Source organism: Sminthopsis crassicaudata, chromosome 3 (genome assembly GCF_048593235.1).
Source record: "Sminthopsis crassicaudata isolate SCR6 chromosome 3, ASM4859323v1, whole genome shotgun sequence".
Lineage (NCBI taxonomy): Eukaryota > Metazoa > Chordata > Mammalia > Dasyuromorphia > Dasyuridae > Sminthopsis > Sminthopsis crassicaudata.
Window position 1 is genome coordinate 186,367,601 of NC_133619.1, and position 25,437 is coordinate 186,393,037.

General features: G+C 34.7%; 1 protein-coding gene across 9 annotated transcripts in view; it reads right to left on the bottom strand.

Annotated features, from left to right (window-relative positions):
* MAP4K4 (mitogen-activated protein kinase kinase kinase kinase 4) overlaps window positions 1–25,437 on the bottom strand; it is a 239,599-nt gene that overhangs the window by 84,082 nt on the left and 130,080 nt on the right. For all 9 annotated transcript variants that reach the window (XM_074299761.1, XM_074299757.1, XM_074299760.1 and 6 more), the window contains exons 4-5: window positions 3,442–3,567; window positions 1,175–1,285 (exon numbers count right to left, since the gene is read on the bottom strand). In XM_074299761.1, the coding sequence (XP_074155862.1) occupies window positions 1,175–1,285; window positions 3,442–3,567 (237 nt within the window). The remainder of the gene's footprint in view (window positions 1–1,174; window positions 1,286–3,441; window positions 3,568–25,437) is intronic.

A 25,437-nucleotide genomic window follows, 5' to 3' on the forward strand; every position in this document is an offset into this window, starting at 1 on the left:
ACATAATCTGTCTCCTAAAGACAAGTATTTTTTGGTTAATGTTAAGAAAATTTCAGAAGTTAAAGCCCCCATGTTGGGAAGCAATTTAAAAGGATGAAGAAGGTCCAGCTCTACTAAATATGTTTATTTTCCACCACACCTCATCCAACATGGGATATCACTCAGGATCTCCTGGTGCACCAGATTCACACTGGGTTATAGTTATGAATCCAAAAAGGATGAGAGAAAGAAAGAGGAAGAGACAGACAGAAGGAAGGATGGAAGGGGGTGGGGAAAGCAGAAAGAGAAGGGGAAGTAGAGGGGGAAAATGATGAAATAAAACAACAGGGAAGAGCAGGGCAAGAAAGAACAACAGAGACAAAGCAATTCCAACTGAAATCTTTATCTCAGTCTTTAAAATCTTCTGAATACACCACTGGCAGTAGTGCTGTTACCTACAGGTGGCATTACTTGTATTGTCACAACAGCTATTACACTACAAGTATAAGCAGTTTTCCATTGAGCTACAAACATACTGAAGCACTCAGAACTTTTCCACATTAATATTGCAACATGCTAAACAGTCAACACAGAAGTTCACATGGCAATATTGACATTCATTGTTGCAAAACTATGAACGTTGATCTGCAATCCTTTATAGTGGGTTCCCATGAAAACAACTGTCAAGAATTATTTTTCATCTTTTTGGTTTTAGTTTGAGTTTGAAAGACAAAACTACTATAACAATACAAAAGGTACATATTTTTAGTTAGGAGGGGTAGAAGTTTCAAAACTTAGATTGTGTTGGTGGGTAATTTAAGTTGTATGATATGGGAATAGAATGTAAAGTTCAATCAGCTAATGATAATAATATTAAATAATTTGTTATGTTGTGTTGAAATAAATTGGTTATTCGTAATTTTTAAATCTATAATATTCACAGAATCTTCTGCAATATCAGATTCTATTACAAGAAATGCTTTCAGTAATATTTAATTTATTAATATTATTATTCTTTAATATTCTAATGTCAATTTTTATTAGGTCTAATTTATTTCTTTTAGGCCAAGATGCCACAAGATGTTTGATAACCACTGTAAGGAAACTTTTCTACACCCAGCAATTGCAACCAAGTAAATAATCCTTAAGCACAAGAATAATTTTTGGTATATTGCTAAATGCCTTCTTTACTTACCCTTAGAATCTCTCTGGAAATGTAAGCGATCCAATCTTCTTTCAATGTGTTCCCTTTGGTATTCTTCACAAGGTCTGTAATGGATCCTGCCCCACAGAATTCCATCACCAGCTAAAGAACAAATAAAGCATGTATATAAATGATACAAATCCACTGTCACCCAAGACAGCAATCAGATTCTAGCACATGGCTTTTGATATAGCAAAGGACAAAAAAATAAAAAAAAAAAAAAAAAAAAAAAAAAAAAAAACACCATACAAAAAACAACTGGTTCCTTCTTCCCTTTCAGCTTTAACCACATGAAAAGTACCTGCTAAAAGAGTTACACATGTAACTCTCGAAGGTTTCCAAAGTAGACAGAGCCCATTTTTATCATCTAATCAATTCATTATATAGTATAATCCAGGAAATCAGGCTTTTCATGGGATATTTCACAGGAATACAAACACCATTCATCACATCTGGAGCAGAATCATTTAAGTGATCAACCTTTGGCACCTATCCTACAAGTTCTCTTATCTAATGAGGCAGTGAAGACAACATGCCAATTTGCATAGTCAATGTCCAATTACCAGGATTCATTGTGCTGCTTCATTTCCCAAATACACATTTAAAAATCAAAAACATTCAAATATCTCTCACTTTCACACCTATTAACAGTATCTCATTTAGTCTCAACAACAAGCTATCCATACTTTAGAAGGGGGGGAGGGGGACGGGACTCATTAAGCTGAAAATATAAATGCATATATCTCTCTCATACTTCTTGTACTACCTAAAACTAATTATTCCTTTAATACATACTCAGCTAAACATATATCATAAGATTAGTCCCTCCTTTTAAAAAGTACTTTATTTTTGGTCACTAACCAGTTCTTGCATCCTGAGCTAGTTTGGCAACAGATGGAAACAAAATGATGATAATCTGGGTATATGCCTGCACATGCTGTCTTCTGTTCTCACAGAATATACATTCACAACAGCAATACTATATATTCAAGGAAAAAACATACTCTAACTGGCTCAATGATCTAAAATGATCAATGAATAGCAAGGCTGCTCAATTTTCAGCTTAAGTAAGATTTGGCCAGAAAAATCTTCTACTGTCTGTTATTGTTGATAAAATGCTACTTTTTTGCCTTAATAAATTTTGGAAATTCTTTGATCATTTAACCACCCTCTATTTTTGTCAGAAACCTGAGTTCAAATCCAGTCTCAGACACTTTGGAGTTATATGACCCTAAGCAAGTTAACCGATTTGCCTCAGTTTCCTTATCTGTAAAATAGCAGTAATAATAGCCCACAATTCCTGAGGTAACTATGAGGAACAAATGAGATAATCATTGTAAAGCACAGTTCTTGACATAGTTAAGTGCCATATAAATGTATGCTACTATTATTCTATATCATCATTATGATGGTTGACTCTCAGATGTACCATTACCACTTCCACACCTTTCACCATTGCAATTTCAATATATTGCAGGTCAGCATAAGAAATATTTAAATGGGAATTTTGGGGGAGTTTTGTGGAAGCTGCACATGAAACAAAATAGGTTTAGCAATTCTGAAATATATATATATATATATATATGGTATTATGCAATATCAACATATCTTATCTTTCAATAACATAATAACTCAGACTTCTTCTCTAGTAGGAAAGGAAGACTGAAAATTTTTCTGAATCACAGGGGCACCACAACCCTAATCCCTTGTAGTTAAAAGGATAATTAGATATGATCCCATACCATCCCCTCAAAGGTGATACCATACCATCCCTTCAGTTGGCTGTTTGTCTTTTTACAAAATTAAATTTAAAAAAAAAAAAAAGGGGGGGGGAGCTTTTTTGTAACTAAATTTACGTAGGTGGATTTTATTAATCAAAGTTTTTAATACATTGCTCTATTTCCAGGTATATGAATTTCTTGCTTCTTTGCTGCATTGCCTAAAGTATGTCACTATGTATATCTCTAAGAGTGATCAGTATGAACAAACTCTGAGCCTAAAATTTAATGCATACACATACTGATTACAGATTCCAGCAAATCAGTAGTCTCATTAGTTTCAGAAAAATTTATGAAAATTTAATATATTTATTTATGGAGCATCTTCTCCTTGGTTATATGCCTCCCCAATTTCCTTTTCTCTAAACCACTATTATTCCTCTCTATGGCTTTCCAATCTATTATTCTCAAAATGTAACACCAAAGGTAAACAAAACAAAACAAAACAAAAAAAAAATGTTTTGGAAAATCTTTGCTTACCCATAGTTGATCATCATGTCCTGGAGGGCTCTTTTTAATAAAAGCACCATAGTATGTTGCAATATTTCTATGATGAGAATATTTCTTCAACATATTTATCTCCAATTTGATTTCTTCCTCTTCATCCTTTAGAGAAAAAAAAAAAGTCTCAAAGAATGCATATTCCTACACTTTACCCCCATCAAAGGAAATGAATAAAAAGGAAAACAAAAGTATAAGTCCCCTTAACAGCAAAACCGCAAGGCCTGTGCGTGCATGTGCATGCGTGTGTGTGTGTGTTTCTATGCCCTTTTTCTTGTGCAAAGAATTTAGTCTAAATAACAATACATAAATCACAAAGGGTAAATGTCAATCTACAAAGGAGCAAAGTATAATTGGAATGAATACTACTACTATCCCTTTCACCTTTCTGGGCCTCAATTTCCTCATGTACAAAAATGAAAGGGGCACAATTAATTTCTGAGATCCTTAATAACTTGAAAAATTCATGGGTCTTTCTGATCTGAACTGTAGTTGAAAAAGTAAAAGCACTTTCTCCTCAAGAGTGTATTTATGGACATGGAACATAACACAAGGAAAGGTCCATTTTTTTCATCAGCAGGATTGTAGCCTACTATACTTAATTAAAATAAAAGCTCTCTTCAGAGATAACTTGAAAGGTTAAAATAAATACAAGGGATGAGGCTATGATAATGTACTTTAAATAAAGATCTACTAACTTAGAAAAACCAAACCACTGCTACTTGCTGTTTTCTATAATCAAAACACTGCTTTTTGAGGTCTTTTAAGAAAACATTGTTAAACTAAGAGTCTTTCTTGGCTCTATTCTAACCTTTTGATTTTTTTAAGTATAGACAAAAGTAAAAGAAGGAAAACATAGGAAGGAGAGGAAAGGCTGTCCAAAGACTAGATGCATTTACTATTAAAGATAGTTAGAAGATTCTAATTTCTTTCCTTGTTCCTTTATTGAGACTCTTTGTTTATAAAGAGGAAGATCCTCATCAACTTGGGAATTCTGTTCTTCTACATCAAAAATTTTTAAATCTTTCTGTGGCATAGACCCCACCACACCCCGCCCATCCTGTGGCAATCTAGTGAGGCCAACGGGACCCCTTTTCAGATTAATGTTTTTTGAATAATTGAAAGAAATCCTATATTTCAGCAAAAGGTTAGCTAAAATGGAAGATGTCATTTTTTTTTCTATTGAAGTTCCTCAACCTCTCTGAAATCTATTCACTAAGTGAGAAATAATGCTTACTATGTGCTAAGCACTGTGCTCAAAGACAAACAGCAAGAGTTTTTCCCATTACATGATATCAGACAACTAACTGTGATATGAAGCATCAGGCACAGAGACTAAATAAATGGATGAATATGACTAATGCCAAGTCTCCAGTCTCTCTGGAAAAAGATTTCTACTTCAAAATATTTCCCATCTTTGATACTTTAATGACAGAATTCTAGAAAAACATAATAATAGGGTCCATCAGACTCTTCCCACTTCAGGTTTCCTTACACAAACAAGATTGATATACTCTACCCCCTCCACAGCTAAAGATCCTTATCTTCAATCATGGTCGTCCCCCCCCCCCCCTCTTTTGGAGGGATGGAGTTAAGGAACTTTTGATATCTAAGTCTTCTTTTGATTATCTATCTTTCCCCAACTCCAAAATAGCCTGCCTCAGGGACCAGAGAGAAGATAAGATTTCAAAAAGAACATTTTCAATGAGTGCCACCATCAATTAAGCACTAAAAAATGATGGGAAATTAGGTTTTAGGAAAATTCTGACTAAAGGACAAGAGACTTGAGAATCAGAAGACCCAGGTTCATACTCCAGTTCTTGAACTTTCTACTTTCTACCAAATTCTTTTTAGGCCTTGATTTCAGCTGTAAAACAAAGGATTGGTCTAAATGACTGATGAAGTCTTTTTAGCTATAACATTGTGTGACTCTATATTTTATGCAAATAAAAAGACCAAGCACACATTTTGGGGGGTTTTGTTTTGGTTTTTGGTTTTTTTTGCTGAGGCAATTGGGGTTTAAGTGACTGACTTGCCTAGGGCCACACAGCTAGGAAGTGCCTGAGACCACATTTGAACTCAGGTCTTCCTGACTTCAAGGCTGGTGCTCTAACCAATTCACCACCTAGCTGTCCTGGTATACATTTAATGATCTAGGAACAGGGATATTTGGAATTTAGCTCTTGATCTCCACATATCTCTGTATCAATTAATCTTTATTCTTGACTCCTGAAGGACAGAATATATTCTGAATAAATAGGCATTAAGTAGTCATGTATCTTTTCTGGTTACTGATGACTTCAAATATAAATCAGGACATATAAGTGAACACTAGTAGTGGAGCTCAGGTAAATGAATGTATGAACATGGCAGCTTAATGTGATCTCTTAATACTATGTCACTAATGTCATCTCAATACTATGAAGACAGCTAAATGAGACAGTGGGTAATACAATGCACTTAAAATCAAGAAGAATCAGTTTAAATCCAGACTCAAGCACTTAAACCTGGCTAAATCACCTAATTTTTGTGCTTCATTTTCCAAATTTGAAAAACATTGGACCTAGAATCAGGAAGCATTAAGTTCAAATCCAGACTTAAATACTTTACCTGGACAAATCACCTAATCTCTGTGCTAAAATTTTCTAATCTAAAAAACATAGCTCTTATAACCTAGGGCTGTTGTGAAGATAAAAGGAAGTAATTTTTATAAACCTTAAAGTGCTATATAAATACTAGTTGCATAAAAACCATATATGCATGCTCATTTTTCACTGACAAATAAACAGTCCAAAATTCAACCAAGTAGCAGCTAAACAGAAATAAAATATTTTGAAGCAAGAATTTCTTTTTTTAAAAAGCATGCCTAACATCTTTAGGTCTTTTTATAGCCATTTAAATAATTTAATATTAACTTTTCAACTTTAAAAAAATTATCAATCATCTCTTCCAAGCCTTATATTGAACTAGGTAGTCTAGATATTCTTATCTACATTTTACAGACAATGAAACTGAGGTTGAAAAGATTAAGTGACTTACTGCAAAAAGGTAACAGCTAGAAAGGAACAGAATTTGAACCTGAGACTTCCAAATTTAAAGCCCCACCCCCTACTGTTATACTATACAGCCATCTTTCTAATGTATAAGCCCCCTACAAAGTACATAGCTAATAAGTGTAACTTCATTCCAAGGCAAGAGAAAATAAAAATAGGCCTTGTCCACTGTCCCTAGTATAACCAAAAAAGATAACTAACTACACTATTCCTATCTCAATTTCTCTCCTTATATCCTCTCACAATCATTCAAAAGTTACAGTAGGACAAGAATGATCAAAAACTGTTAACATAATGTTATAATGGAGTATGTTATTTCCTGAACTACCAAAATTCCATTTCCTACACTTTCGGAGTATTCTTCATGAATATTCTAGCCAAAAATTGATATGAGCTTGACTACCTAATCTTGTGGTATCTAATAAGTTCTTAGTTAAAAAAAAAAAAAAAAAAAAAGTCAGCACGTGACTTTAGACATAAACAAGCATATGTAGGAAAAGAGAGTGGGGCAGGGTCACATTTTATTATGTGTGGCAAAAACAAAAACTTAAAAAAAAAAAAAAAAAAGAGCCAAACAATCCATTTACCACAACTGAGTTGTTGCTATAAATTAGTCATAAAATTTAAGTCAGATCAAACTTTATTCTATCAATAAACTTAAAATAACACAAATTTTTAAAATACTAATACTTAAATAAGAACCTTTTCTTTTCAAAAGGAAAGTGAGGAAGGAAAAGATAAAGGGAGGGAGGGAAGTCAGAGAAGGAAAGGAGACTCAGTTCAAATCCAGATTCAAGAAAGGAGGGAGTGGAGGGAAAGGAGGGAAGAAAGAAAAGATTAAACCATTCTCAGTTCCTGGCACTAAAGGAAAACCAATATGCCATTCTTAGATTCTTTCTCAAGAGAAACTGGTCACAAGAGGATGCACTTCATTTAGCTCTTTATACATTTTGTGATGTTAACAATTGCCTTCCAAAATTTTTAGATCTACTAAGTCATTCTAACTAAACAGTAGTCTCAAACAGTGGACAGACTTGAATGTTTTTCAGAAACTATTGGTTCAAATAAGCTAGGCTCTTAATAGAAAGTAATGTTTTTATCTACTACACAACTTTAGCTTTTATTGGGTGGGAAGTGGGAGAAGAGAGAGAAAGAGAGAGAACCTTACTCTTCTGCACTTTTTTTTAGCAGAGAATTAGGGGATGAAGAAAGGATAAAAAGTATGTCTACTGGCAATGTCTTAGATTGCTCCAATATGATTGTAACCTTCTAAACATCCTCTAAAAGTAAAGAAATCAAATTAACCTTCCAGAAAGCCAATATTTTCTGGTTTTAAAGTAAAACCAAAAAACAAGTTCTGGAACAAAACCAACAAGAAGTGTTTCACAAACAACAGGGATACAAGCTAGTTGTATGCATTTCCTTAGTACCACCACTATCCTCACCCAAATGATGACAACATACTTCCTCGAATGGAGAGGTGCTCAGTATGACTGAAATCTGGAGTAACCAGCCTGGGGAAAACAAATCCACAATGGCCTGGGACTTGCCAAGTGTTTTGCTAAATGGAATTAGAGCACTAATTATTATGAGCAAATCTATTATAGTTTTGTTGTTGCTATTTTAAAGTCAGTCTAATGAACTACATCTCTGGTTTCAAATCACCCTTTGGATCTAACTGAGGTTTTAACTAAAAATAAATTTGATAATCTTGATCCAAGGCTGTAAACACACACACACCCCACCTCCTTTAATTTATTCAGATGATATCAAGGGACAAAAAAAAGGCTTTCATGACTGTGTATAAGATTACGTTGTATTGGCAGGACCATGTAACTACATCTGATTAAAATGTAAACCTCTGCAGAGACATCACCCTCTCTGCCCCCCATCTGAGAGCACACTCTCATGTTGTCAAAAAAGACTAGACTGACTCAAAAGGGAAAAAGCTGCCTTTCTTGGTGAGTGGATAAAGACTTAGACTTTTTTCCTAATAGTATAAGCAGTTGTTGGGTAACCTCCATTTAGTATCTGATGCAGTTGACACCAATTAACCATTTTGGATTATAACAAATGAGCACAAAACTCTCATAAAAAAGATATCTCTGCCAGTGATGAGATTGGGCTAGAAGTTTCCTTCTTGCCTTCAGTCATCCATGCCAAACAGAAAAGGGCAGGGGAGGGAAAAGAGGATTTTCAAATTTTTCTTCTTGTGGGCAAATATATGATTGAAAATAAGTAGTAACAACACGGTGGTAGGTTCCATTTTCCTTGGCATGAATGGTTATCCACAGCTCTCAGGTAAATTTAAAATGCTATTCAAAGAGTCCTCTCATGTACCTATCTATTTTGCTAATAAAAATTAGTTATCTAGTTGGCAGGATAGGGGACAGATAACCACAAAGTACATCAAATCACAAGATTCTAGTTCCATCTAATGGAATCCTATAGGACTAATCAACTTACCAAAGTTGGAAGTAGACAAATACATTGTCATCTTTTTTTTTTTTCCCAAGTCTAGAGATTTTTAAAGGTTAACCCTTTAAAAATCTTACTTGTCTTGCCAAATAAACTACAAAATAAAAGTCCTCAAAGGATTAACAGCAGAAATTTAACCTAGATCTTCCCTTGGAATATTGGAGACTGGTTCTCTAGCTGGCCAATAAGTTATGCTTCTAACATGGCTATGTAACTCTAGAAAAATCATTTAACAATGTTTCAAGCCACTGGAGAGAAACTCAAATAAGAATGAATTCAAGTGGATAACATATTAACTCAGAAAATCACAAACAGTAGTATCTATTGTATTATATTTTTTGTTTTATTTATTTTCTTGAATAAAATTTTAGTTACATTTTAATGTGGCTCTTGAACCCCTGGAGATTTTGCAGATATAAAGAAGCACTTATTATAGTACTAAGTCAACCAATCAGTAAACATTTGTTAATGTACCAGCATTCAAAGCAAGAATAAAGCAAAAATTGAAGAAAGATACATTAAAATGGTAAACAGGATACACACTTAGAAAAATGAACAAGAAGTCTTACCTCCAATCTAGTTACACAATTCCAATCCCCTTCAAACTCAGCATATCCAAAGCCTAATTTGTTTTCCCCAAAATCTTTACTCCTCACTTCACTATTTCTGTCAGTAGCACCCTGTCTCAAAACAGAAATTTTGTTTGTTCTGATTCTTTTCTTTCTTTCTCAACCTCTAATATCCAGTAAATTGCCAAATCCTGTCAATTCTCGTCCTCAGATCAGGCCCACTCCTTTCTATTCCCACTGCTGCCAGGCTAAAACTACTAAAACTAAAAACTACAATAGTTTTTTTTTTGTTTGTTTGTTTTTTGTTTTGTTTTGTTTTGTTTTTTTGCTTCCAGAAGTTGACCCCTCTAATACTTATTTCATCTAGCCATCAGAGTAATCTTTCCTCAACACCTCTTTAACCATTCCACTCTTCTTGAAACACTTCTATGGCTTCTTGATGACACTTTAATAAAATCCTACCCCATTAGCCATCCTCAGCTGAACTAAATCACTAAGTTCTTAAAGTGGTCTTCCTAAAAACCAGGTCTATGTTATTCCTCTGCTCAATAAACTCCAGTATATCCCTAATAACTCAAGGACTAAATAGAAAACCCACTGTGCTTGGGGTTTTTGAAGGCCTCCACAAGCCTGGCCCCTTTTCAGTCTTCCAGTCTTCTTACAATTCATTAGCTTCACATAGTCTAGGATCCAATGACACCAACATTCTTTGCATAAGATAATCTATCTCCTAACACTGCACCTTTTTATTATCTCCCAAAAGTGTGCTGTTCTCCTTTCCTCACTTCCAAATCCTGTCTTCTCTAGCTTCTTGAGAAACTCAATTTAAATTCTACCTTCATTAGAAAGCTTTTCCAGGTCCATCCTCCCCCTGCCACCCACATACAATTCTTCCAGTGCCTTTTCTCTGAGACTTTCTCCCATTTACACTGTATATATCTTATTTGTAAATAGCTACTGCATATAGCTCTCCCCCATTAAAGATTAGTTCACTGAAGGCAAGAACTGTCTTTTATTGTTATTTATGCTGTCAGTTCAATAGGCACATTGTAGAGATGCCCAAATTGCTTATTGACTTAACTGACTTACCTAGGGAATCAAGGAATCCAATGTAGCACTATCTTAATTTCAGCTTTTTTCTCCTCCTACTCTTTTCTAAGAACTCCATGCCCTAGTCAAAAACTGGACTATTTAACATCATCCGGCACACATTTTCATTATCTTCCTTGGTGTATGTTTGAAATAGCTCTCTTCCACATTATCCCTAACAACACACTAAAATCCTATTTACCACTGAAAATTAAACTCAAATGTCATGTCCCCCAGGAAATCTTTCCTGACCTTATCTGTCATAAATGTCCTCCACCTTATCAAACTTCATATAACATTTTGTACTCCTCTGAAGTTTATCATGATTTATTTTTGTCATAAACAACTAAGTGACAATGTACAAAATGGCAGATCTGGAATCAGGAAGACTTGTGTTCATATTCTGGTTTAGACACTGAGTGTCTGTGTGATCCTGGGGCAATTCATTTGATGTGTCTATTTGCCTCAGTTTCCTCATCAGTAAAATGGAGAATATAATAGCACTTAACTCCCAAAAGTAAAATGACAAAATAGCTATAATGCACTAAATGCACTTAAAGCTATGTAAATGCTAGCTATTGTTATGGTTGTATTTGTATAGATGTTACACAAGTTCCATGAGTACAGAAAGTTTCTATCTTTTCATTTTGTATGCAACCACCCACCATCTACCACAGGCAGCACTTAATAAATATTGGGTACCTGGAAATGTGTTTATTTTACTCCCTCACAGAAAATGGTTCAAAAATGACAAGACATCTGTGGAGTGTATAAATTTTTCCCATTCATCGCTCATCATCTTCTTCAAAGAATAAACTGGAGAAAAAACCCACTCCATTATCATAGACTTAGAGCCAAAGACCAATTAAACTAGACCAAGTCCTTCATTTCATGATGAAAAAAATGAAGCCCAGAAAGATTTGACTAAAAATAAATCAAAAGTGGGATTTGAAAACATCTTCTGATTATAGAACCTATGATCTTTCCACGTGTAATTTTTTGTTTATTTAAGATTTTTTTTATATATTTCTCTTTTTCTAAACCACTCTTACTTACGTAACTTCAACAAACAAAACCATATCCAAAAATCTTATATTTTCTGGCCTTTCAACAACCTACTTACCAAATGCAAAAAAGACCTAATATATGTATCTACCCTCCCCTCAATTCCCCCACCCCTAATCTTCTAGAAAAATATAGTAGGCCACATGGCTTGTGAATATTTTATGTTGCCTAAGTCAGTCGCTCATCCAGTATCTGAAATCTGATAGGGAAGAGTTATTTCATAAGGGCAGTCCAGAAATTGGGTAAGTAGTGAAGGTAGGGAAAGGACACTTTCAGATCTTTTTTTATTCAAAGATTAATTGTGAAGGAAGAGTATACAAAATCATTCTCTTCCCCTTCCTTTTGTTGTCAGTTCACATAAGAAGTCACACTATCATGATTAATGAAATACAGCTCAGGTAATCTTGGTAATCAGAGGAAAACCAAAAACATTTCTGTGGCAACACCAAAATTCCCAAAAGTTATGTGCCTTGTCATATAATTTATATGCTGCTCTGCAACTCAAAATGTCAAGGAAACAGAGAGCAAAACAATTTCCTGTTTCCAACAAATTGTTTCTGCCACTCTTACCAATGGTGGAGAAAAGCAACAATCTTTAAATAGGAAATGGGTTACTGGAAAATTCAGTCAACAGAGCTGTATCTCATCATTATCACAGATTTTCCCTAACTTGTTTCCTTCACTATATTAAAAAAAAAAAAAAAAAAAAAACACCAACCACCTTATACAAGGTCATCTGAATTAGGGTGTGATTTAACAGGATTCATAGATTAGATTCCAGATTGTTGTGGAAACATGATGGGGGAAGAGAGTATAAAGGAGAAGTAGGACTGGGTTTATTTGACAAGCACCATAAGTCTACTTCCAAAAAAAAAAAAAAAAAGCAGTCAAGAGATGAAAGAAATGAAAATCAGATCATAAGAGAATGGACTCAAACTAATTCATAAGCAAAAAACATGATTACCAGTGGCTAGAAAATAAAAGAACATTTGGCAAGAAATGACTATGCACGAATCTCTTGGCATGGTCATTCAAAATTAAAAATAATGTTTTGAAAAATGATGGACAATATATATCATATTCCCCAGAACCCTCGATAATGCTGTTATCTCAGGGATCCCCATCATAGAATCAAAAGTAACCCTTACAAACAAAATACAAAGACAAAATGAGTTTCATGCCAAATTCATGCCATGTTGCATCTTGTCACAGATTAGCCTCCAAATACATTCCTATAATTACAACAAATTCTTTAACAATGGCCTTAAAATTAAATTGCTACATCATCAAAAGAAAATAACATGCTAAAAAGCCTTGTGCCATGATTTGATTATTTTCAATTATTTTTCAATTCTGCTTGATTCTTCATGATCCCATTTGAGATTTTCTTGGCAGATACAGGAATAATTTGCCTTTTTCTCCTCCAATTCTCCAGTTCATTTTATAGATGAGGAAACTGAGGCAAACAGAGTCAAATGATTTGTCCAGAGTCCACAGCTACTATGATTTGATATAAGGAAGATGAGTCTTCCTGATTCCTATTATGGCATTCTATCCACTGTGCCACCTAGCTGTCCCCATAATTTAACTATAGTCTCCAATTTTCTATGACCTCTAGCTCAATTACATCATTTCATTTCACGCTTCCCCCCTTCATCATCCACTCCCACTTTATTACAAAACTGATTCTCCACCACACTCCTCTTCTTTCTCTCCTTCTTGTAGTAATCTGATTCTCCATACTCAGATGTGAAGTTGAGGAATATAAAGATTTTAGAGAAATGTTCTCAAAATTGGTAGCATTCATCTAATTACAGACCAAATTCCCCAAGTCACTCAACTCCTTAAACTTCTATCTAGACAATGAAAATAATTCAGATATGGCCCTCAGGAGCTAGAGCTAGCTTTAATCTTGGAAGCTCAAAAGAGTTGAAAAAGAATAGTCAAGCTCAATGCTGGCTCACTTCCTGCACTTGACATGAAATAAGCATAGGCAAAATGATGATGAGCTACAAAAGAAATAACCTTATAAACCTTGACTCCTATATAAATTAGGATCTTTGTTTTTAATAGCTTCCTCATCCTCCACTTCCAAAGAAGAGACACTTATTATTTCTCAGTATCTTGGTGGTAAGTGATCCTTGGTTTTTGAAAGTGATGCCAATAGAACTCAAGTTCTAGCAAATCTTATGAAGCCCCAAAAGATTCAAATATAGACCTGTCATTGCATTGCATACCTGTAGTCTAAGGATTTGCCTAAATTCAGAATGGCTCATCACAGAAGCAAGTTGCAAGTTAATGAATATTTCATCCCCAGGAATTCTCATAGAAGGGTTGTGATCTTAAAAGGAAGAATGTTGTTAGGGAAAGTGAGATATGGGGAAAGAAATACTCACACCAATGAAACAATTTTTTAAAATTTCTTAAAGAAACCCAAGAATATTAGAAAACTTTAAGCAGTTTAAAAGGTACAGTATAAATTTCCCTTCATTCACAAATGTGGATTTTTGTCAATTACTAACAACTGGTTCTGTCAGTTAATCCTGTCATATGTATAATCACTGATCACATGCAAATAATTTATGTAATCATGCCCCAAAGGGCAACTGCTGCTAAGTGGGAAAAATTCTTTTTTTTTTTTAAATAAATTTTTAAAATTAATTTTATAATTATAATTTTTTTTGACAGTACATATGCATGGGTAATTTTTTTACAACATTATCCCTTGTACTCCCTTCTGTTCCGAATTTTCCCTTCCTTCCCTTCACCCCCTCCCCTAGATGGCAGGCATTCCCATACATATTAAATATGCTATAGTATACCCATACATATTAATATGTTATTGTATATCCTAGATACAATATATGTGTGCAGAACTGAATTTCTTGTTGCACAGGAAGAATTGGATTCAGAAGGTAAAAATAACCTGGGAAGAAAGTCATTTCCCAGTGTTCCTTTTCGAGGTGTAGCTGATTCTGTCCATCACTGATCAATTGGAACTGAATTAGATCTTCTCTTTGTTGAAGATATACACTTCCGGTACTACAAAAAAGGGCTGCTATAAACATTTTGGCACATACAGGACCCTTTCCCTTCTTTAGTATTTCTTTGGGATATAAGCCCAGTAGTAGCACTGCTGGATTAAAGGCTATGTACAGTTTGATAACTTTTTAGGCATAATTCCAGATTGCTCTCCAGAATGGTTGGATTCTTTCACAACTCCACCAACAATGTATCAGTGATGGGAAAAGTTCTTAATTTATTGGAAGTACTACAAAGGCCAAGTATTTCTCTCTCCTCCTTTTAAAATAAGTGTTTCCATAAGCTATCCAACATACATCCAGGGTGTAATCACACAATTAACCTTTGGATTTACATTTATGTTCATGCTCCAGGAAATGAAAAGGCTGGAGCTAATGTGTGTAGTTAGATAGACCTGCCCATAAACTATGTTCTAATACTGGGGAGGCAGAAAACCCTAAATCTTGCAAGTTCCTTCAATGGCTCCTGCTCCTCTTCTGCTCTGCCTTATTCGAATACCATCTGGATCACCTATTAAAGGTTTGAATATTTTTGTTTTGTGTACACACACACACACACACACACACACACACACACACACACCCTGCTTTATAGTGGGGCTTAATAATTGTTTCCTTTCTTAAAAAATGTTTTTTATCCTATATTTCTGGATCTCATGGCTGTTTAGAAGAGGAAATATTATTACACCATTACACTGTGGGTAAGAGTGCTAGGCTTAGAACCACGAAGGCATGGGTTCAAATCCTTCCTCTGATACTAATTAGCTATGTGTCTGAGCAAGTCACAATCTCTCAATATTCCAGGTAACTTCCTAAGGTTATGAATTACAGATAAAATAATGATCTACATGGTAGAGGAAGTTTCCATATTGAAAGTTTTCTATATCAATGAAATCACAGACCTATTCCCTAGACACACAGAAATAAATAGGTGTCTGTGTTTCTACTGAAAACAGTAGGACACTTAGAATTCCTGCTAAACATGACTTTTCATTGTTGTTTTCTTGGTTCACAGGCTATTTTACTCATTCAATATATCATAGACCACCTAGTTTCCACTTCATATAGAAAGAAAACAGAGGCTACCACAAGATTATAATAGAAGCAGTGTGGTAACGCATGGTTTTTATTAAATGTTGTAAGGAAATTACTAGTTAGTAACAGAAACAAAATGATAGACATTGTCAAATTAAAACAGAAGCCCAGATTGTGGACTCATCTCTGAGAAGAGTGTCAAGGCTTATTATGCCTTGGATTACTCTAGTTCTCAGCTGTTAACAAAGCTGTCAGTAGTGACCTTAGAAGATTTCTGATGTTCCTTTACTATTTCCCTTTCATTTTCTTTCTCACTTTGTATTTTCCTGCCTCCACCCTCCAACTTTCTATTATATTATAGTGGATGAAAAGAAAGAGATAAAACAACAGAAAAAATTTAATGACAACTTGGAGAGCTCAAGTAATAATTAACTCAATTTTGTAATCACCTTGTAATAATCCCTTGGCATTAAGTAAATATGTGATTCTACCACTACAAACGCTGGATTTATGGCTGTTATATATGCCAGATAAAACAGATAGTTAGTTAAATTTCATTGTTGTTTAAACCCTCATTTTAAATGAGCAAGTAGTATAATCACTACTGACAAATGATTTTTCTTCTCCATTCCAAAAAGCTTTCTATAAATTTCAAGTAGAGATTTCCCTTTTTATGCTGAGCTTAACATTATATATATACATACATATATGTATGTATGTATGTCACACACACACACACACACACACACACACACACACACACACAGATGGCATCTTCCCCCAGTGTAATTCATATATCTGATCAGTCTAAGAACCGCAGAATTCAAGAAATTTAAAGTCCTTGGAAGCCTTAATGTGCTCTTCCCACCATTCTTTTATTGAGGAAACAAGAGGCAGAACATCTAGAACCTTGGTCTTTCCACTTACCAATCTAATGGGTCTTTAAAATTCACCACAGTTTACTTTGATAGAGTTTTAAAGATTATTTAAAATAATCTTTACACAGAAACTAACAGCAGATTATCTATGAAGTGGCAAACAAAACCACAAATTTTGTGTAACTTCTCTGATATTGTAAAGATCTTCATGTGTTGTGTACATTTCATTCCCAGGGGGACATCTATTTTAGAAATTGGTTTTGCTACACTGGCATTTTAAGACTAATTACCACAATATCATATGGAATTCTTTAAGCAGATCACACATATTTATAAAGTGTCACCCAAAATCTTACTGCAATTCTAAGGTGTAATTACTCTGGTTTTATAAAGTCATCTTAACAATTTATTCTTATTTGTAGGCCCAATATTCCAAATTAAAAAAACAAGCGCTTGTGCTTCTTGGGCAATTAGGTGGATAGAATGCTGAACCTGAAGTTAGGAAGACTCAAGTTCAAATGTGATCTCACTTGTGAACCTGAGCAAGTCACTAGACCCTCTTACCTCAGTTTCTTCATGTGTCAAATGAGCTGGAGAAGAAAATGGCAAACCACTTTAATATCTTTGTCAAGAAAATCCCAAAAGAAGTCACAAATAGTAGGGCATAACCAAAACAATTAAACAATAACAACAAAAATTTTACTTCTATCAAAATACAAAAACTTTGTCATGTGATTCTCATATGGATGTATAGAAAAGCACCAAAATGAAGTTACAAGTCTTGAGTTATTTCTTTCTTCCATTAACTAGCAGAGTTGGCCTAGATCAGTAAGTTCACTTATTGGTGACTAGATGTAGGATTTAAAAATGTGAAGCCATCTTAGAAATCATCTAGAAAAATCCTTGACTTATACAGAAAAAAGATTATCCCTCTGGCCACACAGTAATTCAAAAGGAAAGCCAGGTCTTCAGCCTCCCAAATTCAATGCATTTTTTTCAACAGATTGTATTGTCTTGGTATCCAGATCAAGAAAACAGATAATACTTGGCTGATCTCAGCATCTAAGATTAGGGGAAAGGTAAGGATTCAGGAAACAACTGGAGTGGGGGGATAGATTCTTCAGGGTATTTCAAAGAGGTAGTAATACTGGCCAATCTATTTGCCTACTTTCAAACATCACAGATGACAGAGACCCCACAATCCCTCTCTTACTCTTTTATCCGACAATATATTCTGAAAAATAGGGGAAAAAAAGAAAACTAAGGAAGGAAGGAACAGTAAATGTTTGGCATTTGCTGCTTAATTTTGGCCAGGAGGTAATTGCAGTTTAGAAAACTCAGATCTCAAAGAGAATAAGAGAGAGGGAGACAGTTGTCCCCCACCAAAAAAAAAAAAAAAAAAAAAGAAAAAGAAAAAGGAACACCTGCTTATCTTACAACACAATAGGAGGCTTAGTCTTTGGCTCAAGCCCCTCAAAATGAATTTTGGAAGGGAAGGGGGAAATCAGATTGTATCTGAAGTCACTTCTGCCCTCAAGAGGCCTACAAGTAAGAAACAAACAAAACTAGATTCAAGTCAATAATTCTTTGCTCAAATGAAAGGTTCCTGACAGTTTAAAAGAAACATAAGCACAATGGAAGATGATGATATGTTGATGGCAATTTTCCAATTCATACCTCATTATCTTTTCACAAACAAAATGAAAAAGCTGTACCCCTCTCCTCTCCAAGCCCACCAGGTCTGTCAGCCAATCAAGGAAGAATATGTCTCTTATGGCACCACTGAGCTAGGGTGCATTGGTAGGTTCTTGCTAAGTCGGTACTTAACAGTTCTCTAGTTCACACCTTTGGTTCTGGCCTTTAAGGAAAGTTTACCCCTTTGAACTTCAGAGGAGGAGCTTACATATGAAAAGGAGTTTACCCAACCTTTAAAAGGAGCAAGTTCATTGGGAGGAAGAAGAGTCTGGCTCGGAGATTGAGTTGAGACAGCAAATCTCCTCCCAGAGAGTGATTGCCCTTTCCTAGAGACAACAGAATATTACAGTGCATTACCTCATCCTTCCAATATTATAAGTAATCACTATTTTCCTTATTTGCCCTTACCTAAAAAAAGACAAGGAAAGGGAAGAAAAGGAGAGCTGGACTCTGAAGAAGATAGTACATACAAAGTCTCAGGGACGATCATGTTGGAATAAGACTTCTATTCCTTCATATTGACCCATAAAGTCCTAATAATGAGAAAAATCCATAGACACAATCTCAGAGATGAATGAATTAAAAAAGGTCATTCAATTCTATACACCATGATCGTCGTTTCAAATTTCTTTTGGAATTTATTTTCATCAACTTTAAAAGGCTTCATTGACTGAGCTAGGCAAAAATATTCATTTCACTCTATCATCATAGTTCCTCATCCTAATTGATAAGTTTTTATATCACACACACACACACACACACACACACACACACCAGGAACACCAAATGGAACAGTCAATGATCAAGGCTGCTATCTTTTCTTTTAGCTCACTGAAGGAGATTTTTAAGTCTGTGGAAAATAAAACACCTTTATAGGATTCTTGAATCTCTATAGTTTTCATATGCTCTATTCCAAAAAAGTACACTTGGAAAAACTCCATTGAACAAAATATAATTTTCATACAACTGCCAGTAGAAGACCAGACAATTTTGGTGCTAGTGCTAGTGCGGCCAAGCATACGTGTAAACCTCACAAATAAGAGTCAATTAACAACAAACAATCACAAGATGCTGTTGTCCCTGTATCACAGACATGATGTCAAGACAAGGGAGCTGCTATTGGTAATTAATTACCTGTCAAATAACAATTCACTACCAAAAAGCCAAGTTACAGATAGATGCTAAACATTTGCAACTTCAAAATAATCCACACCTCAGCCTTTTCAAATTAAGTAATAAACAAAATTTAGGTCAAGAAGCAAAATATATAAAAATATTATACCTATTGAAGGGAAAGGAGAGAAATGGGAGGCAGGGAAGAAAAGAAGGGAAGGAAAAGAAGGAAGAAAGAGGGAAGAAGGGAAGAAGGGAAGGAGGGAGGGAGAGCAGGAGGGCTGGAAGGAAGGGAGGAAGAGCATGCAAATAAAATATAGGCAATATAATCTATAGAGAATCAAAAAAGAGAAAGCATTAGCATTTAAAGAGGACTGGGAAAGGCCTCTAGTAGAAGATGGGATTTTAGCTGGGATTTGAAGAAACAAAGGAGGGAATTCCAGGCATGGAGAATAGTTAGTGAAAATACCCAGTCAAGAGATAAATTTTGTGGGAGGAAAAACAAGGAGGCAGTGTTAGAATAGTGTAAGAAAATTGGAAAGCCAAGAAAAGGTTCGGTTTTAAAGTCTGCAATACCAATGAGATTCTCAAAGGACCAACAGCTCTGTCCATCAAGGCCAACAAATCTAAAAGGAAAGATAGAGCTTTGGGATGTGAATGAGAAGAAGCAACATAACATAAAGATCAAGTCACAGCTTCATACAGCACAAATTATTAAAATAATAAACTTCAAAATGAATATCTGATGGGGGTTGAGGTCCCCTTCTGATTCCCCAACCCCCATGGCTGACCTTTGATTCACAAATCCTGGTCAAAAAGTGTCCTTTTGAATAAGAGTAGGTAATGAGGAAATCAAACTGTCACTCTTTGCAGATGATATGATGGTATACTTAGAAAACCCCAGAGATTCTAATAAAAAGTTATTAGAAATAATTCACAACTTTAGCAAAGTTTCTGGATACAAAATAAATCCACATAAATCCTCAGCATTTTTATACATCACCAACAAAATGCAACAGCAAGAGATACAAAGAGAAATTCCATTCCAAACAAATGTTGAGAGTATAAAGTATTTGGGAATCCACCTACCAAAGAAAAGTCAGGAATTATATGAGCAAAATTATGAAACACTTGCGACAAAAATAAAGTCAGATTTAAATAATTGGAAAGACATCCAGTGCTCGTGTATAGGCCGAGAGAATATAATAAAGATGACAATACTCCCCAAACTAATCTATTTAGTGCTATACCAATCAGACTCCCAAGAAACTATTTTAGTGACCTAGAAAAAATAACAACAAAGTTCATATGGAAAAATGAAAGGTCAAGAATTTCAAGGGAATTAATGAAAAAAAAAGTCAGATGAAGGTGGTCTAGGTGTACCTGATCTAAAACTGTATTATATAGCAGCAGTCACCAAAACCATTTGTATTGGCTAAGAAATAGACCGGTCAATCAATGGAACAGATTAGGTACAAAGGACAAAAAAGGGTACAACTATAGCAATCTAGTGTTTGATAAACCCAAAGATACCAACATTAGGGATAAAAATGCATTATTTGAAAAAAACTGTTGGGAAAACGGGAAATTAGGATGCCAGAATAGATATAGACACACACTGAACACCATATACCAAGATAAGCTCAAAATAGGTCCATGATTTAGGCATAAAGAATGAGATCATAAATAGATTAGAGGAACAGAGGATAGTCTACCTCTCAGACCTGTGGAGGAGGAAGGAATTTATGACTAGAGAAGATCTAGAGATCATTATTGATCACAAAATAGAAGATTTTGATTACATCAAACTAAAAAGTTTCTGTACAAACAATACTAATGCAAACAAGATTAGAAGGGAAGTAACAAATTGGGAAAATATTTTTACAGTTAAAGGTTCTGATAAAGGTCTCATTTCCAAAATATATAGAGAATTGATCCTAATTTATAAGAAATCAAACCATTCTCCAATTGATAAATGGTCAAAGGATATGAACAGACAATTCTCAGATAATGAAATTGAAACTATATGCACTCATATGAAAGTGTTCCAAATCACTATTGATCAGAGAAATGCAAATTAAGGCAACTCTGAGATACCACTACACACCTGTCAGATTGGCTAAGATGACAGGAACAAATAATGATGAATGTTGAAGGGGATGTGGGAAAACTGGGACACTAATACATTGTTGGTGGACTTGTGAAAGAATCCAGCCATTTTGGAGAGCAATCTGGAACTATGCCCAAAAAGTTATCAAACTGTGCATACCCTTTGATCCAGCAGTACTACTACTGGGCTTATATCCCAAAGAAATACTAAAGAGGGGAAAGGGACCTGTGTGTGCCAAAATGTTTGTAGCAGCTCTTTTCATAGTGGAAGTTGAATGGATGCCCATCAATTGGAGCTGGAGCTCTCTCTTTGCAGGAGCTCTTCCCCCCAAACATGGTATCCTTCCGGCCATGTAAGGGTTCCTGCCCCCCCCCCCCAAGCGACCACCTTTGGCCCTGGTGTCTTTCTACCTTTGACTTTACTTCCAAATTTCTACAATAAACCTCTTTTTCAATAGTCAACATCACGAGTACCTGCCAAGAAGTTACTGCAGATTTTTACAATTTAATGTGTGACATTTTACCTAAAAATACTAATATTAAAGGAGGAAGAAAAGAAGCATTTAGTAAAAGCTTATTATTTGATATTTGAGAAAATTGAAGTGTAAATTAAGTGACTTTATCTAGAGTTGTTTAGCTAGTTATGTTGCTGAGACAGAGCTTTAACTGAGTTCTTCCTGACTCCATACCCACTATAACACCTATGTGCCTCTTAGAAACATTATTATTTTTTCCACATTTGACCCCATCAGGAGCAAGGTTGAAAGCAAGTTAAATGAAAATTTTAATGAAATGAACATTTCTGCATTAGAGAGTATATCAATAAAACAAGAGACTATACATGAAGAAAAGAAATACTGCCCTATCATTATATACAAGCAATACGATAAAATGAGTTAGCAGCTAGAGGAAAGTAATGTCACAGTGGAAAAAAGACTTTAGTAAGTAGTCAAGAGTTCTGGTTTCTAGCCCTACTACATATATTAACTAACTAGTTGTACCACCTGGAGGAAGTCATTTCCCCTAAATATAGAGTCTCAACCTTCTCCCTAAAACCAAAAACAAAACCCACAATGCTGCTTCCTGCTTGCCTCAAGGAGTAACTTAATTGAATTCGACAAAAAAGGCCCAATTAACATCTACTTAAGTTGAACAAGGAGTCAATATCTTTCCCCATGACCCACTTCCTGGGATTTACTCCATCATTTTCCCCCTCAAACAAATGGGACCCAAAATTTTGGTGGGAGTGGGCCTGGGGTCTCATCTTCTGAAACTACTTCCTGCTGAAATTGAGTGTAGAGCTATTCCTGTCTTAAAAGTCCCACTGGAAGGGTAAACGCTTGAGAATGGAAGCTAGTCAATGCAATATTAGGTAGGTGCTGAGCCTCAGGTTCAGAAATAAGATGGTATCCAGTGTTTGCTATCATTTAAAGGTAAATAAGCTAAGCCTAAAAAAGAACCAAATCTAACCAGAAATGGGGAGGGGAGAGGGCAGGGAGAATAGGGACAGTAGCATTATAAACAGTAAAGGAGTACTCAGGTAGCCAAGAGTACACATGCCAGTATGTTTAAAGGGGGATTAGATAGTGAGTGGAAAGGATGTAAAGCCTCAACTTTCTCCCCTCCACTCCATTCCCCAAGAAAACACTCCACAAGAGGGCACTGACTAATATTGCAGAGATTTTGGTTATATGTAAATTGCATATCTGGACATTTTGAAGCTAGTAGCTTCATTCTTTTTAATTTATGTAAAAGAAGAACACTTCATGGAGAAAATGCATGTACACCCATACATTTGAATGTTAAATATTCTTTGAATGACCATAAGTAAACTTAAAAAGCTCCAAGGAGAGGATATATTTTTATTTACATGTATTTCTCATTCTTGGAAAAGGCCAGTAAGTACTGAAAAAGGACTCTGGGCGAAGTCACTCAAATTCCCTAAACCTCAGTTTCTTCATCTGGAAAATGAAGGGATTTTTAAAGTCCCTTCTAGATCTAAAATTATAATCCTAAAATCAATTAACCTAAGAGGTTAGGGTTATGTTCAGTCCCTATAATTATCCCTGTCCTATGAGAAGCACCATTTTCTATTAGATTTCCAGTGCAAAATTGCAAAATATGGGTAGAGGACCACAAGAATTTCTTTATACAAGGTAGACCTCATCAATCCAATATAAGTTTCTCCATGACAGACATACCTTCTGCTGTCCCACACTAAGAAAGATTCCTAATAATCAGATCATCAAAAACATGCCCACAAAACCAACTCTAAGATTCCATACCTAAAACTTAACTCATAAAATACTTGCTGGTTTAGAACTAAAAAAAGCTTTACAAATTCTCTATTACAGGCATTCTTAACTTGGGATATGTAATCTTCTTTAAAAAAATATTCTGATAATTTTATATTCATATAATTTCTTTTCTTTATAATGCTATACATATTTTTAAAATATGTATTTGTTGATATATTTATCCTAAGTATCCCTCTCAAAGAACTATCACAAATAACAAATACAAATATCACAAATAACAAATTTAGAAGGGGAAAAACAAAATCACCACAAGTGGTTATTTCATTGAAATGTCCCCAATGTATATGTGTTTATACATACGTGTGATAAATATATATGTATGTATAATGTATAATACATATGGATCTCCAACCTCCACAAAGGATTGGTTGAGGGATAATGCTATATACTTTATGTAAAAATGTTACTCTTGAGAAGGAAACTCATAGTCTTCACCAGACTGTTCAAGGGATACATGACACCAAAAAAAGAGTTAAGAATTCCTGATTCCAATATCCTCACATCACAATATTTTCAATATAAATTTTGTAATACCCACATATCACAAATGAGAAAAATGAGATAAGCATTGTTTGGTAAGGGAGAAAAAAGAAGCCACCACAAAGAAAAAATAATTAGTTCCAAATTAAAAAGCAAAGTACTATAAATACCAACCTAGAAAATAGTGTTCTCTTTTGATTACTTCTGATCTAGCATTCCATCCAGAGTCCTTAGCAAATACTACAAGATAAGTTTACTTATCTTACAGAATATTTTCCTAGAAAGGATGATCTAATCCAATCAGCTCATTTTAGAAATAAGAAAACTAAGTTCAAGTTAAGTAAAATGAATTGCTCAAGGTTATAATGGTAGTAAATATCAAAAGTGAAATTTAAACTTAGCTCCCAAGTCCAAAACTTACAAAACAAAAATTTACAAAAACTACAAAACTTTGAATATCTCCATCAATTCCATGAAAACCTTCAAAACATCCTTCTAAATCACATCTTTCTTATATTCCCACCCCACTAAATGTCCTAAAGCAATATCACATGTCCAGACATTTTTCAATTTAAAAAATATAATCAGAGGAAATGGCTAAGAGAGAACTTATAATTCAAAAATTTTTTTTAAATTAAGAAAATAAAAAAATATACTCATAACTCCATTTTTAGCACATCCAGATATAACAGAATTCAATTACAGCATCAAGTAAAGTAAAGTTCGGGAAACAGAATCATTCTAAAGTCAAGCCTTAGGCCAGACACCTAACTACAGCATCATGGAGTTATCTCTATCAATGTCAGTTTATAAGGAGAGAAAAGGATAAAAACTGACTGGATTCTTTCTGTTTTGGCAATGCCATCCTTTTACAGATCAAGCTGTAGAAAATAAGTCAATTAGATAATTACGTAGTACAGTGGAAAGATAGCTGTATCTGAACCCCTATTCTGCCACTTACTAGGGGAATGATCTTGGATTCACTTATCTTTGATGGGTCTCAATTTCCTAATCTGCAAAATAAAAGGATTAGGCTTGTAAGGTCTAAACTA